This window comes from Lampetra fluviatilis, chromosome 16 (assembly GCF_964198595.1).
Source record: "Lampetra fluviatilis chromosome 16, kcLamFluv1.1, whole genome shotgun sequence".
Classification (NCBI taxonomy): Eukaryota; Metazoa; Chordata; class Hyperoartia; order Petromyzontiformes; family Petromyzontidae; genus Lampetra; species Lampetra fluviatilis.
In genome coordinates, this window is record NC_136290.1 from 10,874,718 (window position 1) to 10,891,486 (window position 16,769).

The 16,769-nt window shown below is 45.8% G+C and overlaps 1 protein-coding gene across 1 annotated transcript in view; it reads right to left on the bottom strand.

Moving 5' to 3' along the window:
• Window positions 1-1,876: 1,876 nt before the first annotated feature.
• The window catches only part of TMEM117 (transmembrane protein 117), a 56,174-nt gene continuing 41,281 nt past the window's right edge, over window positions 1,877-16,769 (bottom strand). Inside the window, exons 7-9 of the mRNA XM_078863456.1 lie at window positions 9,055-9,214; window positions 5,001-5,124; window positions 1,877-4,424 (exon numbers count right to left, since the gene is read on the bottom strand). Coding sequence (XP_078719582.1) covers window positions 3,742-4,424; window positions 5,001-5,124; window positions 9,055-9,214 — 967 coding nt within the window. The 3' untranslated portion in view covers window positions 1,877-3,741. The remainder of the gene's footprint in view (window positions 4,425-5,000; window positions 5,125-9,054; window positions 9,215-16,769) is intronic.

Here is a 16,769-nt window from a genome sequence, read left to right on the forward strand (position 1 = left end):
AATGGCTCACAGGGCTATACCTAATAAATGAACTGAACATGGCTGCAGCTCTGCGGTAGTCGTACTCTCGAGCGTGCTCCCCTCTTTTGGCCGACGATCCGCCACCAGTTTCGTCTCGTGATCTTCTTGCTTTTCTTTCGTATGGCTGTTGATGTCGACGCAAAGCAGCAACTACAATTCGGGTGGTCAAGCCAGATAACCGCGTCAGCATTAGCGGAGTCGATCGCTGTGATGTCTCCTTGTTATATTCGGATTGTGCATTGCGTCGTTACACGTTGTACGGTCTGTTCTGAATGACCACAATCGCACACTGGACAGTTTTTAATTTTACATTTTGTGCATCGGGCATCCGCATCTGCCATGGTTTGTGCAGTGGATGCGATTTAGCGTGGACCGTGAGCTTCGTGGAAGACCAAACCCAGCGAATCTTTTGCGTTGCGTCTTTCACGAGGTGTCGTTTTATTTTTTGCGAGTTCTTTTGAACTCGGCTCACCAGGCTTCATCGGGGGTTTAATTCTCATTGTTTGAGATTAAGCGCATGGGTCCAAAAGTGCTTGCGAGACCTCAAGCAAAGAATAGTGCTGTTGATGTGTCCTGCCAAGTCAATATATATCATTTGCATATTCTTGGTTCTTTCGGTAAAGTCACGTAGTAGGGAAATAATGAAATAATATGAATATACAACAATAGAAATTCTCACGACGTTTCGACTGCAACACAAGCGATCATCATCAGCAATCATGATCAGGTGTGAAATCCACAGCAAGAAAATGTTTCTTGCTGTGGATTTCACACCTGATGACGATCGCTTGTGTTGCAGTCGAAACGCCGTGAGAATTTTTATTGTTTTATATTTGTATTATTTCATTATTTCCCTTCTACGTGACTTTACCGAAAGAACCAAGAATATGAATCCCTGCAGTCACGAAAGCTTTAAATCAAAATCTCTCATTTGCATTCATTTTATATTTGTATTATTTCATTATTTCCCTTCTACGTGACTTTACCGAAAGAACCAAGAATATGAATCCCTGCAGTCACGAAAGCTTTAAATCAAAATCTCTCATTTGCATTCATGTTTTTGACACACGTGTTCCCATTTCTGTCTTGCCAGTTTAGTTCGCAGCCAGTAACTAACTATCCCTGCCTCTTTAGTGTACTTCTCAGTTGTTGTTACACTGCCTTTATCACTGTCCATGTCTCGGTCCACATACCACAGCAGGCAATATCACCTATTGACGCCGTTCCTCTGCGGGTGCGTTGGTATGCTGCTTTTCATTCCTACATTCAATCCGTAGATTTGTACCGTTACTGAATGTACTTAAATACTCTCAAGTGTAAAAAAAAACATACTTTAGATGCGGCACATACTTAGACGAATGCGATTCATTTATTAATTAAATACTAAGACATTAAAAAAAACAATATAAACACAAGGCACCAACGAAGAGCGCCATCGAGACTCACCTAAGAAGACGGGAAACGTGACGACGGAGGAAGACACCGGACTGCGTACGCACGACACCGACGACATCACCGACAGAATCGTACGCGAACGCGGAAAACGCGCGTCGACGCGGCTCTTCCGAGTTACTCTGGAAACCGCGCAAATATTCCTCCGAAAGAAAGTTGAACTTAACTTCTAGCAAACTACCGTCGCAAGAACTTTCAGATAAATATTTCGGACAATTGTTGGTGGGTGTGGGGGGGGAATTAACGTCAACGTCTCCATTTTCAAACTTGTGAAACTAACCGCTAATTCTATTTTTGGTGTCCTCTGGTCTAACACCGTTTGAGACTAGGCTCCAAAGAAAGCTGTCTCTGGTGCGGACCAATCAGTTTCAAGGACAATGCATATATTATCAGAGTATGTTTTTTGTTTGCATTCTGACCACAAGTATCGTGGTTAATGCAGACATGATTCCTTGTAAAAGGTTTCAGTTTGGTGTTTTAACATCTTAACACCTGTTTTGTCGCCAGAAAAAGGGGAAAACCCTATTCTGATGTTTGTGTTGTTTATAAATGACTTTCAAACGGATACCTCGGCGGAGAGCGTCTTTTAGTAACGGCTCTACGAATAATAACGAGAGGTGTCTGTGTGTTGTGCGCAAAACACCCACAACCAAGCGAGCAATGAGCAACCTCCCCCCCCCCCAATATTAAACATTTAGAGCTGAGTTTGCAGCGAAAAAATGCCATTGCGTCGGTGACAAAAAAATAAAGGAAGCCAAACAATTTTTTGCTAAATTTGTTGCAGAAGTTTTCAGATTCAATTAGGTTGCTGGGCATACTGGGTGCCGTTTTAACATGCCGAGCAGCTCAGTGAAATACAGAAAACATGTTTCATTACAGGACCTTCGGTTTTTGAAAAGGCTCCGCACATAAGCTTTAATTATGCAAGTGGTGTGGGATCCTTCTTCTGGAAAGACGCTGAATACGCGTTTGTTCATTTGGTGAGTCAACGACATGCTCCGGCTCGGGCAATTTTGAACTCCATCCTCTGTGCCGGGCATCCGCACCTCGGATAAGCACGGTTGGCTACGTACGGTGCGAAAGAAGTTCAACGTACGTACGTCCTGTGCCAGGTGATCATTGACGATAACAAGACGTTAGCGCGAGTTCTTAAGTCTCGTATTTGTCCGTGCAGGAGCGTACATCCCTTGGTGTACCGCGGTGAGCATCGTTCATTTGTCTGATTGCGAGTGGCCCTCACACTGCCCACTCAGACAAACTGCCCGCTCAGACAAACTGCCCGCTCAGACAAACTGCCCGCTCAGACAAACTGCCCGCTCAGACAAACTGCCCGCTCAGACAAACTGCCCGCTCAGACAAACTGCCCGCTCAGACAAACTGCCCGCTCAGACAAACTGCCCACTCAGACAAACTGTCCGCTCAGACAAACTGCCCTCTCAGACAAACTGCCCGCTCGCGTCACCCGAAGGCTGCGCGAGGATTTGCCGTCCTTGTCCACAACAACAAAACCGCAACAGCCGCCACCAATTGGCGGGGACGCCACCACGGCGCTTGTGCCAGGCCAGGTGCACTCCGAGGCCGCGTGAAGTGTCGAAGGCTCGCTCGCAGGTCATGGGACAGACCACGTGGAACAGCCCTTGTTGTCAATCCGCTGCTGGATGACGGCCTCCCCACGTCGTGCAGGTCATACAAGTGTTATATGCCCATACTTCACCGCACTGATCGTTGCTTATTTCTGCTTGCGATGAGAACCAACGACACAGCCATCCCAGGCTATGCCAGGTGCATTGTTGCCAACTTAATAAAGGGAGGGGATATTCAATACGCCGGAGCATTTATGGGGATGTAACACCTCAGTCGTTTTAAATGGGCTGGCAGTCAAGCACGAATAGCCTTCTGCATTACCAGCACAGCTGTCGACTGCATTTGAACCATATTCACCACAACAAACCAATCTATATTCGTTTAGAGTTAAGCAACAAATATTCATCACGTTTAACCTACGCACCGTGCACGGTTACGTACGCCCTCCCCTCGCTGCCCGCCGAGCGAGACAACTGCGTTCCGCGTTTGCGTGCACACTTAACGTGACTCCGGCTCATCGCGCTCGGGCAGCTACTTTATTTGTAAGGCAAGGCGTGTACGTGTTTTCTTTTATTGATGTCGTTACATTTTACACAACAGGCGTAATGCCGGTTTGAAGGCATCAACGTAACCGGGCGGGCGGGCGGGCGGGCGGGGTGGGAACCGGTAGATCTATCACACTCGTCACAGGAGCTCCGTTTCACGCACTGGGTTGGGTCGGAAGTCCGAGGCGCCCCGGCAGTCGTCCTCCCCGCCGCAGTTCGTGTCAGAGTCTCGGCCGACCTTCGAACGCGGCTCAACATTTCCGAGGTCTCCTTCCGCCTGGAAATCGTCGAGGGCCTTGTCGCCCGCTTCGGCTCGCCTTCGGTACGAGCCGTCGCCGCCGCCACCGCCGCTGTTCTCGCCGTGACTTTTGGGCACGCGGGTCAGCAGCATGGTGTTGAAGCACGGGAAGCCGACGCTCTCCACCTTCTGGTACATCTTGACGTCCCCCGGCAGCAGCTCGCCCTCCTTGAATCGGCCGAAGATGACGACGAAGATGCCGAACATGGTGAAGGCCAGCAGGCTGGGCAGGAAGGCGAGGCATTTGGTGGAGAGGCCGGTGTCCACGAACTTGCTGAACATGAACAGGTCACCCTGGGTATACGTGCGGTTGGTGTCCGGGTTGACGTGCGCGGTGCGCCACTCCCAGGTGAAGGTGCTCGCGTTGAAGGCTTTGAAGTGGCTTACGTTGGTCACCGTGTAGATGTTGAGGCTCGGGGAGAGGTACTGGCCGTATTCGTAGGGTTTGTAGAAGATCTGATTCTTCCACATGTTCAGGTCCAAGATGAGCACCAGTATGATGATTCCGTAGTTGAACCATTTGCCTGATATCACGAGAAAAGTCGCGTGAGATTGTTTTTTTTTGACTTGCGGTTTACATTTAGAATAACTCAGTTGAAATACACTGCATAAAAAACTCGTGTGTGAAGCATTATGGGTAAACGTTTATAAAATCAGAACTCTGTTCTGCGTCTTTGCTTTCCAGACCAATATTATCCATTCTAGATTTTTTTACTTTTAATAATTTAAATTTTTTACCTACGTGACTTCACCGAAAAAACCTAAGAATATGAATATTATCCAGTAGCATTTGTTTAAGCAAGCCAAATTTATACATGTTGGTCCTGCGGAGACCCATCAGCAGGGTCAGGCTTATTAAATAAATGGTACTGGGTTCCAGATGTTATTGGTAAGCACACTCCATCTCATCTTTGGGACCCTGTTCAATGCAAAAAATATATATTGTGTGCATTATGCATTACTGTGGGGCATTATGGATAAACACACTTCTTGATCATATCATCATGATAAAAAAAGCATTTTGTTAAAATTATAAAAATCATTTCTGGGAACAATTACAATAAAATCTGTCACTCCGCTGCCCATGAGCACACAGTTACCTGTGATGTGGATGTGGTAAACCTCTTTGAAGATGCATCTTGGCAGCTGTAGCTGAATGTGGGATGTGTGGAGGCCAGGCAGCTTCACGTCCATCGCTCCAATGAAATGAGGAAACTCCCAATCCTAACGGGGGGGGGGGGGGGGATGGGGGCATATATAGTGAACATCAACTGCGTAAGGATGTACTTATTTTTTTATGTTTAATTTCACACATTGCAATTACTCGTATATTTACAAGCAACCAGCCAAATCGCCCAGAATGCTCCTGGTCTCGTCAGATCTGGGAGGATACGCGGGGTTGAGCATGGATACTGTCTGGATGGGCTACTGCTGTGCATAATAAGTAGTGCTGGCTGCTGCGGAGTTGTATGGTGGGCAACGGAGCCAGTGCAGCAATCTCCATTCTGATATTGAACATCGATGCCCCCAAAGACTATGATACAGTAAAACCTTGGATTGCGAGCATAATTCGTTCCGGAAACGTGTTTGTAATCCAAAGCACTCGTATATCAAAGCACTCGTATATCAGTTGGGATCACGTGACGCTCGGCAGACAAAGCGTATACTGTACGTACCACTCGTATTGCAAGACCACGCTCGTTTATGAAATTAATATTTATTTAAAAAATTTGCTCGTCTTGCAAAACACTCGCAATCCAAGGTTTTACTGTACTTGCCTTCCCTATCCTGCACTGACTGGTGTGGTAAAGTATGGTTAAATACCCCCCCACCGACGACCCGCACAGCAACGGAAGGCGCCTCATCCAGCAGTGGGCTGTACATATACAAATTAACAACTAACAATGTGCCGGGCAGGTGGTGATGCACGCCTGTAATCGAGCACTGTGCAGGCATTGATTGTTGGATCAGAATAATGCTTTGCAACTCCCTTCCCGTGGGCATCATGGTGCCATACCCTGGCTTGCCAGGAGGACGCGGTACAGCAAGTGAGGACTCCACGTGTTCCGTATGTATGGGACAGAGCGTTTCCCCCCTCACACAACTCGTGGGTTTTTGTCCATGTGCTTCAGATTCCTCCCACATGTAAACGTTCACGGGTTGTTCGACAACAATTTCATGATAGAGGGTGGCAGATCTTGGGGTTTTGTTGGTGCCGGCTCATTGCACGGCTGCCTTCCCACGTATCTGTGGTTCCTCGCACCTCTGAGCCATTCCCTCTCTCTCTCTATGACAGTGAGCAAATATTGTGTGGTGCGTGAAAAGTCGAAGAAAAAAAAATACAGTGTTAGATGAAGGATTCTTTATGTCACTGCCCTGTGTACATGCAGGGCACGAGCATTGCAGTTCATCTCACAGTGTGTCAAATTACAATCATTCTAACAATGCCAATTATTTATCCACGATAGGCTCAATGATTCCCAAGACTAGTTTTATGGGGTAGTCCCACATTGGAATGTTTGGCCAGATCCATGAATGAGCGCTTGGGGGAAACTTACATATATGAGGGGCAAACATTCAGCATTAATATATCCTGGCTAATTCACATGCCCAGGCCTTCAAAACCTGGTACATCCAGGCAGTATCATATTCAAGTACAAAGCAGGCTCAAACCTGCTTGGCTTCTGAGATGTAATAACATGCGGTGTGTTCTCGGGGATTTGGTTGGAGGCACGCTTAGTTAACTTCATCACTCTATATCCTCCTTGTACATTCCAATTTTAGGATATAATTACCTTAATCGGATTTCTCCAGGATGCATGAAGACATTAAATAAATACATAAAACGAGCAATATTGAAATTTTATTAATTATGATTGAATCGCATTAGTTTATTAGAAATTAATCAAATAAATACGCATGATAGCTCAACAACAACAATATTTTTTTGCATCATAATGGCCCACAGACCGGGTTTATCAAAGTGGTAAACGGTGGCTTCAGACTGCATTTAGTAGTTGTGAAAAATCTGAATTAACCTCAAGGGTTAAATAAAGGTGAAATAAATAAGTAAAAACTTTTTTTTTCAAAGTTATTTATGGCCTTCTGTCAATCCAAGGCTGGGCGAGGGCCTCCCCCACGCTGTGCGGGTCGTGGGGATTATTTGACCATCACCTTCAGCAGCATAGGGGTCAAAATAGGTTCATGTAGCTCACGACCGATTTTAGCCATGGCCCAGAATTCAACTCGGGTTGCCAGGTTCAGAGCGCTAACCACTGCCGCACTGCACTACCCCCTTCCCACCCCCTTGCACAAACTTATATAATTGGGGAATATAAAAAAAAATCCATGAGTGGATAACAAGCAAAGTAAATTTGTTCAACTAAGTATTAATATGAATTATAATGGCCTTACACAGATGAACTTTAACAGCAAGTTTAAATAAACAGTGGAAACATTGACATTTTAAATGGTGCTAAAAGTCAAATCGACTCGTCTTACATTTTTTTTATTTTAAATGCAGCTTTCCTTCTGATCTGCAGCCAGCAATCAGATCTCAAACCAAGCATGGGAAATGGCTGATTGGCTCTTGCTCCGTGACATTCTAATATATGAGCGTGAGATGCACTCGGAATATGTCTCCCTCAGCATGAACCGACGCACAAAGGTCTCTGAGATGTCAACGACTATTGAGCACTCGAAGGTGCATAAGTGACTGTAATGGATTTTAAATATCAATCTGGAGCTAGCCACGATGGCAGTCACTGTTAACGCTGATCAAGCAGGCTTAGCATGTGCACTGCATTGCTGTGACGTGTGTCATTTTTTTGCTGCGATGGTGATATCAAATTACATTATGGGGGAGAATTTCGAATTGGGGAAAAGCAACCGTAGCAGTCACAAAAATGTACCTTAACGTCACAAAAAAAAACCTCGACACGTTTGTCAATGTGTTTTGTTCTTCGTGTTATTTTTGTTAGTTTTTTGTTTTATCTGTGCTTGTGCACAACTGCCAATGCAGTATCACCAACTAATTCGTTTGCTTTACAAAGCCCTGTAGATAATCTTTTGGGGGGGGGTTTGGTTCAAGTAAGTGCCATGTTTCGATTTAAAGCTTTCGTGACTGCAGGGATTCATCTTCTTGGTTCTTTCGGTAAAGTCACGTAGAAGGGAAGTAATAAAATAATAAAAACAAAACATAATAAAATAATTATCCTCAGGTGAGGACAGCTGCTTGCGTTGTGGCCGAAACGTCGTGAGAATTATTTTATTATGTTTTGTTTGTATTATTTTATTACTTCCCTTCTACGTGACTTTACCGAAAGAACCAAGAAGATAAGTGCCATGTATTTGAATATTTTATTTTAGATAGTTCACAATGTTGGATAACAAGTACAGGGCCTTCGTTAAACACGTGTCTAACTTGCAACAAACAGGATAGAAATTTGTTGACGCAATTAATATTTTTTGGAGTGAATGCATTTTCGATGCGCGTGAAAGATTTCATCCCACGGCGGTCGGCGATAATGGAGAAGTAGACAATACAAATAGCGCTTTCTTGAGAAAAAAAATGTAATGTTTGGAAATATCTAAGATGCTCGAATAATTTGAATACGAACAGGGCAATAATTTGTTTTTATTAAAACAAGTTGAGTCATTAAACGTGACACTTTTCTTAATGGAACACCAAATAGCATGCAATAAATAGGCAAAATCTAAATGTGCAGCCCTGTAATTGCTACATCATGCAAAATCCAGCAGGCAGAAAGGCCTCAAGCAGACAGAGTGCGGGAGAGGTCCACTCGACGGTATTTTGGGCTTCTTTTTCACACTGGCCAGATCTATGGAGAGCGGTGGCAGTACCCATTAACACACCACACGTGACCTGCCAGTCGACTAACCGTGATGGTACCCGCTTGTACACCGTGCACACAAGAGGCAGGGAAGAACTGCCCCAATTGTTTCAACTGCCACGCACCGGGGGGGGGATCAAACTGGCGACCTCTGGATTGCAAGTCCGTTGCGCTAAAACATTACCGCCACCAAAGAGCCCGCGGCGTTCGTTCAATACATCACAAGAGGTTTAAACGCTGCGGTGTTTAAGTCACGGACGACTGAACCGAATGGCACACGGGGTATCGGTGTGCGCGGCACCTGCATGACGATGAGCAGATCGAAGACGAGGATGAAGGAGGCGAGGAAGGCACGTGACACCTCGTCGCTCGGGAGGAAGCCATGGTTGATGGCGTCCCAGCTGATCCAGTCGGTGCACACAACGAGGACCACGAGCGAGGTCAGGCTCAGCCACACCACCCTGCACCACAGCACACATCAACACACGTCAACACACGTCAACGCAGCACACCACACGATACAGCGCACCACCCTGCACCACAGCACACGTCAATGTCAACGCAGCATACCACACGATACAGCACACCATACTACAACACGGCACACCACACTGCACCACAACGCAGCACATATCAACGCAGCACTGCCACGATACAGCACACCATACTACAACACGGCACATCACACAGCACCACAGCACACATTACACAACGCAGCACACCCACTATATAGCACATCACACAATGCACACACCCACCAACACAGCACCCCACACTATACACCCACCAACACAGCACACCTGACACCACTGAACACACGAAGAAGAGACAGCCCACACACCGCTCTGGAAATAATCACACCCATCAACACCAGACAGACACCGACAGCACAGTAGCCAGCGCTCTACCCATCCATCTTACCGCGGCATCTACCCACGCAGCACATCCGGCATTAACCCCGCGTGTTAATCAAGTGAATGCACGAGCGAATCGACTCTTAACATTGAGAGCACCTGAAACACGTGGAGGGGAGTGCCGTGAGCCTGTTCAATAAACAACTCGTATGGTTCCGACCCACAGCAAGAAGCCCCCCCCAAAAAAATTCCGGGGTTTGAAAAACGATTTCATGGGCTGTGTTTGTGCTCCACAAATATATTAGGTTGTGGTTGAAATGAAGAAAAAAAAAATATGATGAATTTATTTTAGTTTTGTCCGCACTAAAAGCAAAGTTGTGGAGAGCACTCGGCCATGTGAGACTGGCGAGACGTTTGTGTGTGCGCCCTGGGAATGTTAACGCGCTTTGGTCCTATCCAGAGCCGGCCCAGCCACTAAGCGACCCTGGCAATTGCAAAGGGCCCCGTGGCCAGCAGAGGGCCCCCTAGAGTCACTGCTAGCTAGTGGATGAAAACAATCATACATCAAAGGGGCCTCCAACCAAATTTTGCTTAGGGCCCCCAAAGGTCTAGGGCCGGTTCTGCTCCTATCGCTCCGATGTTACTATTTTTTTTTACTTACAAGGTAAGACAACACTGAGCTTCTAAATAGCTCTTTTTCATAAAATGATAGCCCAACCAAGTGTATCATCATGTTGAACATAGGTTGTCATGGGCGATCAGCTGGATGAAAATCCTGGTCCTCAACGGTGCTGGCCTTTGCATTATGGGTCGATATCTAACAAGCAAAATAGTTCAGAAAAATAAAACCCCACAATGGACAACAGGCGTGTACACATCTACGAACACAGCTGCACCTTGATCTCGATTTGAAAAAGCATGCAGTTACAACACCACTCCAAAAAGATCATTGAAAAAAATAAACAAAGCATGGGAGGTAGGTTAGGTTGCAAATATAACAGAGGCAAAGATGCAGCCACTTTCTCCATCCACTACTGGCAGAAGGGACCTCGAATAAAAGAGGGCCTATTCTTCCATGCTGGCCGGAGTTTTTTTGAAGACGTGGGTGTTGCCCACACTTTTCCCCACTATACACGGCCCTGCCTAGCGACTAACTCCGGCTGTCGCTCATTTGTTACTGCTCGTTGGACGGAGACGGTGGCGATTTCAAGACACCTGCACCCCGCCGGAAGACGGATTCGAGCAGGCGTCATCCGCATTGCAAGCCCAGTGGCACGAACCGTTACAACCGCGCGGCGGTGAAAATAACATCCAGCAAAAAACCCGCCCAAAAAAGCCAACAATAAGGCCATAGGCGAGCCCATTGGCTGCGTGGGACAGCTGAGCCTGACACCTCCGCACTGACGGATTGTCGCTTAAGGGCTCGGAGCCGTATGCACTCGGCTGCCCGCGCGGTGTGGTGCGGAGTGGACGTTGTGCCCAGAGCACGAATCCCTGGGAACGCGTTGGTGCGCTCTGTCAGCTCGCATCCCCCCATTGCAAGGTAGGGGGGGACCCGGGGGGGGGGGGGTCCTTTACCTCCACTCTTCTCCCATAGCACGTGTGTTCTGTTCTAAAACTCTGCTGTACGTGTGTATGTTGAACTTCTTTTGCACCGTACGTAGCCAACGGAGGTGCGGGCGAGGGGGATGAACAAACTAAACACGAATAGCGGTTCTGAATGAATGAGTTTGTCGATTTGGATGATTTCAAAGTGCACAGCTCCAACGGATTCCTCATATCGGACGGAAGAGCGTCACAGACGGCCGTAGAAGGGCATCTGAAAGCATCTTGAAAAGGACGGTTACCGCCTCAGATGAGACCTGAAAGGTAGAAACCGGTCCAGAGTTTGCTCGCTTAAACAAATGTTTCTGGATATGTTTGGTCTGGAAGCGAAAAAGGCCGATGACTAAAGAAAGTGTTATTTGTATGTCAACGGAGGTCTGTTTACGCAAGTTATTGTTAGACGACTGCATTTTATTTTCCATCATTTAAACAAATCCTCATTGCTGCGTAAGTTAAGGAATATTTTTAAGTTTCGGTCAAATAGCCTTCTTTTACATCTTGTGTAATACCCGCTATAATCACCCAGGAATGTCTGTTCTTAACGCTCGTGACGTCACTCCACATTGACCAGCCCCCCTCATTAATATTCATGAGCAGGTGACGTCCTCCAAATGGACCCCCCCCCCCCACATTCATAATAATTAGCGGGTGACGTCACTCCACATGGGGGGCCGAGGCGCCTCCTCCCCCCTCCTCGGCGTCAACTAACAACCCTCACTTCAAAGGCAAGAACCCTCACGTCACGCGACACACGATCTGCGTAACGCTGTTGAGACATTAAAGTAAAAAGGACGTCATGATGAACAAGGGATTATAACCTTTAAATGAAATAGGTCTGTGTCAACGCGCCCTTACAAATTGCACACAAATTGATGCAATGAATATCACGTCGCGGTCTGCTTTTCGCTTGCAAGTTTCAGATTTACTGCAATACACCCGTCCTTGGATGGGCAAAAGGCGAGTTATTATTGACTAGGCTAGTTAGCTGACATTGTAGTGGCTGATAAAGCAGTCATGTTATCTACATGTTCCCAATCAGATGTAGACACAGACACAATTTCAACCGAGGTTAAGAACCAAGCTACAGTCTACATTATAGACTGCCAGTACGCTCACCGAGGTTAATAACCAGGCTACATTCTACATTATAGACTGCAATTATACTCACCAAACTTAATAACCAGGCTACAGTCTACATTATAGCCTGCCATTACACTCACCCAGGTTAATAACCAGGCTACAGTCTACATTATAGACTGCCAGTACACTCACCGAGGTTAAGAACCAGGCTACAGCCTACATTATAGACTGCAATTATACTCACCAAACTTAATAACCAGGCTACAGTCTACATTATAGACTGCCAGTACACTCACTCCGATTCAGAACCAGGCTACAGTCTACGTTAGTGTTTTTTTGTATCCACTTTATTTTTTAATTTATTTTTTATATCTACGTGACTTTACCGAAAGAAACAAACAATATGAATCCGAATATTAACTTTTCGGAATGCATTATTGATCTGACAATACCATTTAACCCAACCTCGCCTCCCACGACAATCTATATTTCCTGAAGGCCAAAGGCCAGCCAGATACAATGCCAAGCACTTCCTTTTCTGCTGCGTAGGATCTTCGCGCGCCCGTTTGAAAAGCATGACGAGTTTCAGTCCACGCACTGGGAGCTTCTTCTTCTGGAAGCTGGCGGTACAACCTGAAAACACATTCGAAAAAAAAAACCCTAAAAAATTCACCCATAAAAACAAAGTTTTTCACTCTAAATCTTTTATATGCGTGGCGGCTAGAGTCCTCTCGTCCTCTGGCTTGAGATGACTGCCACCTATGGGTCAGATGATTGTCTGCCAGCATTAAGCAATTGGTAATTAAATATTTTAAAAAAATTCCCTAAACAGTGTAAAATTTTGGAAAAAATTTTTTCACGAAAATTAATTGTCACGCACAACGAGTCTGTGTGGAAAATGTCAGCTCGATCGGATCACGGGAAGTGGGTTACAAAACGACCGAAATATTTGCACGGTCGTAAGCAAGTAAGCAAGCACGCAAGCACGCAAGCAAGCAAGCAAGTGAACTTAATATAAAGGATTTAAAAATGATTTATTATGGGCCGTTATGGATAATGAGACAATCAGAGATATGAATAAAAGTATCTCTATTTTTTATCATTATTGCCCATATTCGTCACAACCGTACATAATGAGAGTTTAGACTACTGTACATTGCTTTTTGATTGAGGTTTAAAAGAGTGCTCTATTGTGCAGATGGAGTGCTTTTGCCAATAATATGAGCACGGTTGGCTACATATGGTGCGAAAAACGTTGAACACACGTACGTACAATTCAGCAGCATGAGTTTATTAGGCCTGACAGCTGGTGAGACACTAAACGTCAAATCGAGTCTTGACTGTGCTTGTTTAAACAAATGCTGCTCGTTAATATTGATCTAGAAGCCAATATCAAAGCTGATGGACTAAAGCCGATGTTATTTTAAGCGGAGAAATAGAGGCGTATTTATAGTAATTGTGGTCTTTTACTCGTGCTGCTGCACAGACTACAGGACTAAAAGTCAGGCCAATTATCCCAAAAAGGATCCCGCAAATTAAAACTCAGTGAGGGTTTTAGGTATATATATTATTTAATTAAATAATTTCTTCATAACCAGTTGAGAGCCTGTTGAGATTAAAAGTATTTATTTCAAAGCAATACCTGAGTCAGAAATTGAACAGAAAAACTTGCGAGAAGTAAACAAAAACTGATGATCTCAGGATATTAAACATTTATACCTGTTAATTCACATTTCAATACAAGAACTCGCAATGCCTGTGTGCTTGTAAGATGATGACACAGAGATGATTCTTCTTGGTTCTTTCGGTAAAGTCACGTAGAAGGGAAATAATAAAATAATAAAAAATTTACATAATAAAATAAAATTCTCACGACGTTTCGGCCACAACACAAGCAGCCGTCCTCGGGTGAATAACAGGGCTGTCAGAAAGACAGTGTCATTCAGACGCTGAACAGGTCTGTCGGAAAGACAGCGTCATAATTAACTTTCATTACCGAAAGAACCAAGAAGAAGAACAGACAGTGAGCTAAATAAAAACTTTCCCTGCACTGCACGGTTGTATTGGCTCAGGCTCAGTCATCTCATTGTTTTCATCCGCCGCCGCCGCTACGCACGTACACGCTCCCATTGCATCGGCCGCGCCGGTGTGTTCCCAACCCTCTCGCACCATCGCTCTCTTCCTTCCGATAAATCTCGCAGCTCAACAGAGAGGGAAACTGACAATGTGAGATGCGCTTCTTGTAGTCTCCCACAATGTGGGCTTCACGTCTTCCCCGTGGTCACCAAACTCTGGGTCGGTGGCAGTAACAACAACAACAATAACACCCGCCATTCGCCACTAAGCGGTGGTGACGTCACCATGACGCCTGTGCCAGGCCAGGTGCACTTTGAGGCCACATGAAGTGTCGAAAGGCTCGCTGACAGGAGTCCAGGTGCCATGGGTTGACTACCTGAGATGACAGGCAGAGATGCACCAGCTGTGCCACCCACTGCCAAATTTCTGCACTTTAGCCTCCCGGAGCTCTGCTCGTTGTTGTGTGCAGTAGCCTACTCCCCGCCATCCTGCACGTTGTGTCGACCACTCAGCACCCGTGTCCCACTAAATATTCCCTTGCTGCCGATGCTGGGAAACCCAAAGAAATTGTTTTTTTAAACGGTATTGCCTCTAGTGGCTGCAAGGGTAGCTTCAACACATTGCATATGCCAATTAAACAATATGGATTCTAACAAATGCAATTCTATGAATATATAGTGACGTTAAGAGTCAACATTAATCAATGAATCAACCATTGCCCCACCCCTAATATACAATATGCAAACTTTCTTAAGGCATGAGCTGGTATGTGCATACGCAATGTGCATATATGCCACGTGCCATTAAGAAAAGTGCAATTGCCCCAAAACGCCACCTATTATGAATTGTTTATATTCAGGTAGTGTTATTGACTAAATAGAGCGACAATGACCCATTAAGCTTATTTGCCTGTTTATTTCTCCTCGTGGTCGCGTTGATTTTGTTCTGGTTCCTCCGGGGTTTTCCCCTCCACATTTAGAATCAACGTGTGTTCAGCGAATTTGTCTGCTTTAAATTTCCAAGTGGTAAGCCGCTTCGTTGAGTGGCAATTTGTGGCCAGGTCGCTTCCGAAAAAAAACATATATATAGCTCAGTGGACCTGACCTGGTAAAATAAAAGAAATAGCTTAGTTTTAAAGCCCGTGCATTTGTAAATGAATCATGCAGCACGCTATTACCCAAACGTCGGGTTAAATAACGGTAGGCGGTGGAAATTCAATTGGAAGGTGGTTAAAAAGGTGCGGCGCTGTGAACCCCGCTGGAAATACAGGGACACCCCTCTTCTCCGGGTTCACGTTCTCCCTGTGCCACATTCTTCCTATCATCCGAACCACGTCGCAGATAAGAAGGGCGAGCCAAAAGCGGTGGAAAATTCACCCTACGGCGCGATCCATTTGTAGATACCCCACTCATTTCTAATGACGCATCTTCTCAAGAACTGATTGGATATTGTGAAAGCGACGGATCCATTCTCTTGCACCGGAGAGCTGCCAATTTTTTCGCTCTCGTTTTAGCAGGGACGTCTGCAAATGGATCGGCCCGCTGTAGTGTAATGGCGAGTACAATGCACCTGCATTCCAGAGGTCACCTGCTGTTTGATCTCCCTCAAACTAGCCTCTGTCCAAACCACACCACAAACAGGCAGAAAAGTTACATCGGTCATATTTCGTGATGAAGGCCGAAACATCAAGACATTCCTTTCATCTCAGTGACAACGTAAGACTACGTGTGTGTGTGTATACATATATACAACAACACAAAGCCTGCTATTATTTTCAATGTTCCTGTTATATTCAATCGGAGTAATCTGAAGCCGTGTATCTTTTTTTACCAAACCCCCCATATAAACATCTGGACACGCACCTGTGTACACCGTATAACGCGTCGTGGCATCGTACGCGCCGTGCGTGTGTGTTAACAACAGCCCATGGGCAAATTGATGACATACAAGTGAACACGTTTGTGCTTGTGCATGAGGGCCAAAGGTGACCCGAGCCAGGGCCAGTTGTTGTCATCAAACAGAGCCCTTGTAAGAATTCACTGCAACGCTGTCCAACGCGATTCTCTTTACACGGCGTTTTTGCTGCAACGCCTTCTATAAATACACCGGCTTCGGGTGAGGGGTCACGCTTTAAAGGCGTCCAACGTTGACCGCATTCAAACCGGCGGAACTCGCTCGGCACTTCCTGGTCACTCCACTGCTGGATGAGGGCCTCCCTCGACCACGATGGTCAGTGGCGGCTTCGTGTAGGTGGGGAGCATCAACGTTGGAGCATGGAAGTACAGTACGTAGCTGTAGCATCACCATATGTTGTTTAATAATAAATAATTTCGCTTCACTGACCTCAACTGCTCAGCAAGTGGCACCACAGCACGATGGCAACCTGCTTGTGCATGCTGGG